This window comes from Limulus polyphemus, unplaced genomic scaffold (genome assembly GCF_000517525.1).
Source record: "Limulus polyphemus unplaced genomic scaffold, Limulus_polyphemus-2.1.2 Scaffold14719, whole genome shotgun sequence".
NCBI lineage: Eukaryota > Metazoa > Arthropoda > Merostomata > Xiphosura > Limulidae > Limulus > Limulus polyphemus.
In genome coordinates this window covers 3,507-6,064 of record NW_013680329.1, presented here as the reverse complement: position 1 = coordinate 6,064, position 2,558 = coordinate 3,507, and the positions used below count along the sequence as shown (strand labels likewise).

The 2,558-nt window shown below is 36.2% G+C and overlaps 1 protein-coding gene across 1 annotated transcript in view; it reads left to right on the top strand.

The window, feature by feature from the left end:
* Window positions 1-1,504: 1,504 nt before the first annotated feature.
* LOC111084213 (dual oxidase-like) overlaps window positions 1,505-2,558 on the top strand; it is a gene marked incomplete at its 3' end in the record, with an annotated part of 4,207 nt that continues 3,153 nt past the window's right edge. The window contains exon 1 of the mRNA XM_022380983.1: window positions 1,505-1,729. Coding sequence (XP_022236691.1) covers window positions 1,510-1,729 — 220 coding nt within the window. The remainder of the gene's footprint in view (window positions 1,730-2,558) is intronic.

The window sequence follows — 2,558 nt, the reverse complement described above, 5'->3', positions numbered from 1 at the left end:
GTTTTGTAAAATAGGAGCCAAACAGAATTTTCTGGATACTTCCACAAACGTAGCCAGGTATGATGTAATAATTTGTAAAATCAGTTTTTTCATCAGTACTCTTCTTTACTGAATTCGATTTATTAAAATGAAATTAGACATCCCGAGCCTGATGATAAATAACTAAAACTATTTATAGATTGTTCTTTGTTATACCAGATAACATACTTACTTCTAAACATCCCGAGCCTGATGATAAATAACTAAAACTATTTATAGATTGTTCTTTGTTATACAAGATAACATACTTACTTCTAAACATCCCGAGCCTGATGATAAATAACTAAAACTATTTATAGATTGTTCTTTGTTATACCAGATAACATACTTACTTCTAAACATCCCCACAGACAGAGCTGGCTAATACTTACAGATAAATCTCTCCATAAACAGAACGACGTTGATAACGAAGAAGACGAACATATAGAAGATGTGTTGTCTGTTCTCCTCTAGATATGTGATCAGATAGTTCCACTTCTGTTGCATCCAGTTTGGCGGCTCTTCTGGCGGCTGATTGATCTGAAAACTCGTCATTCTGACAATAATTGAACCAGTAAATTAACTATAATTATGTTATAGGCTTAGAAATCAGGACAAATGATCAGCAGTTCTAAATGTTCGTAACCTAACAGATACAATGGCTAGTAACCTAACAGATACAACACAGACCGAGCTGGCTAGTAACCTAACAGATACAACACAGACCGAGCTGGCTAGTAACCTAACAGATACAACACAGACCGAGCCACAGACCGAGCTGGCTAGTAACCTAACAGATACAATGGCTAAGTAACCTAACAGATACAACACAGACCGAGCGTTACTAGCCAGCTCGGTCTGTGATGTATCTGTCAGTCTACTAGCCAGCTCGGTCTGTGATGTATCTGTCAGTCTACTAGCCAGCTCGGTCTGTGATGTATCTGTTAGGTTTACACCTGAGTGTTAACTATACAGGATGTCTCACAAAGTGGGCGCCATAAGGTGGGTGTCTGTGCACGTTTACACCCAAATGTCCACCCTTAAAATCGATATGGTACTGAAGACGTTCAGTCCAGATCAGACGTCAAAACTCACTTCCATTATGTAAAAAATCTGCAAAGGAACAAAATCGGTGTTAGTTACCTTTATGGTACGATGACAATCGACTTTTGGGACATCCTGTACTTTATAACAGAAGTCAGCCAGTATTAAATGTAATTCCTAGTCATCAACAAGACGTGGTTAGAGCGTTGGCCACCAGGGAGAAATCTTTGAAAGCATCAAATAAATAAAGTATTTTTATTATTTTCTTATTAGTTGAGTTAGTTCTTTGTATTATCATCTACACCATTATATGAAATACTTCATAACATAAACGTACGCAGTAATATTATACTGATTCCTATTTCTGGAGGTAAGTTATTTGTTTATTCACACAAAAGTGGTTCGAGACTTGCAGTGTTTATTTTACTTTCAACAGTTTATACCTATATGGCTGAACACATGGACTTGCGACACGTCATGGGTATGGGGATCGCATTCACTCGGGCCTCTGCAGCCTCCTTGTCCTTCTGCTACTCTCTACTGCTGCTGACCATGTGTCGAAACCTAATCACGAAACTTAGGGAACTGCCCATCCATCAGTACATTCCACTAGATTCTCACGTTCAGTTCCACAAGATCGTCGCCATGACAGCCTTGTTCTTTACACGTAAATATCTTGCATTGATAAGGAAGCTGTAATAAATATCAACTATAAAGTATTTTTTTTACATCTTTAAGTCCTAGTGTTTCCTAAGTAAACTCAATTATTTACTTATTTTTACTTGTATTAATAATTGAATATACTTGTTAGTATATCTAATGTTTTTATTTTGATATATTGTTTACTATAAAGAATTTTTTGCATTGTTAGCGTAATATGTGTATCTAGAACTAACCTAAATCTCCTAAGCTGGCCGAGCCTCGTGATTCATTATTAGGATTACGGCCGAAAATGTCGTTAAGAGCGAGGGTACCCAACTGATAAAGAATGCATTCTAATCTTTATAAATAGAAACGTAAGTAGATTATATCTACTTAATTATACTGATTTCTAGGTTTATTTTTAGTAGATCGCTTGTTCTGATCGAAAAATTATTAAATTGGTTGGGTCAGATCTCGGTTTGGAATATAAACCTTCACATGATAGTTTATTGACGCCATGATTGCATTCCCTCCTTTTTTCTTTCCAATTAAAATTTTTTACATTTTCATCAACTTTAGTTATTATAGGACTTTGTTGTACTGCAGGCCCTTTATAACACTTTAGTTACTGTAGGACTTTGTTGTTCTGCAGGGCCTTTATAACACTTTAATTACTGTAGGACTTTGTTGTTCTGCAGGGCCTTTATAACACTTTAATTACTGTAGGACTTTGTTGTTCTGCAGGGCCTTTATAACACTTTAGTTACTGTAGGACTTTGTTGTTCTGCAGGCCCTTTATAACACTTTAGTTACTGTAGGACTTTGTTGTTCTGCAGGCCCTTTATAACACTTTA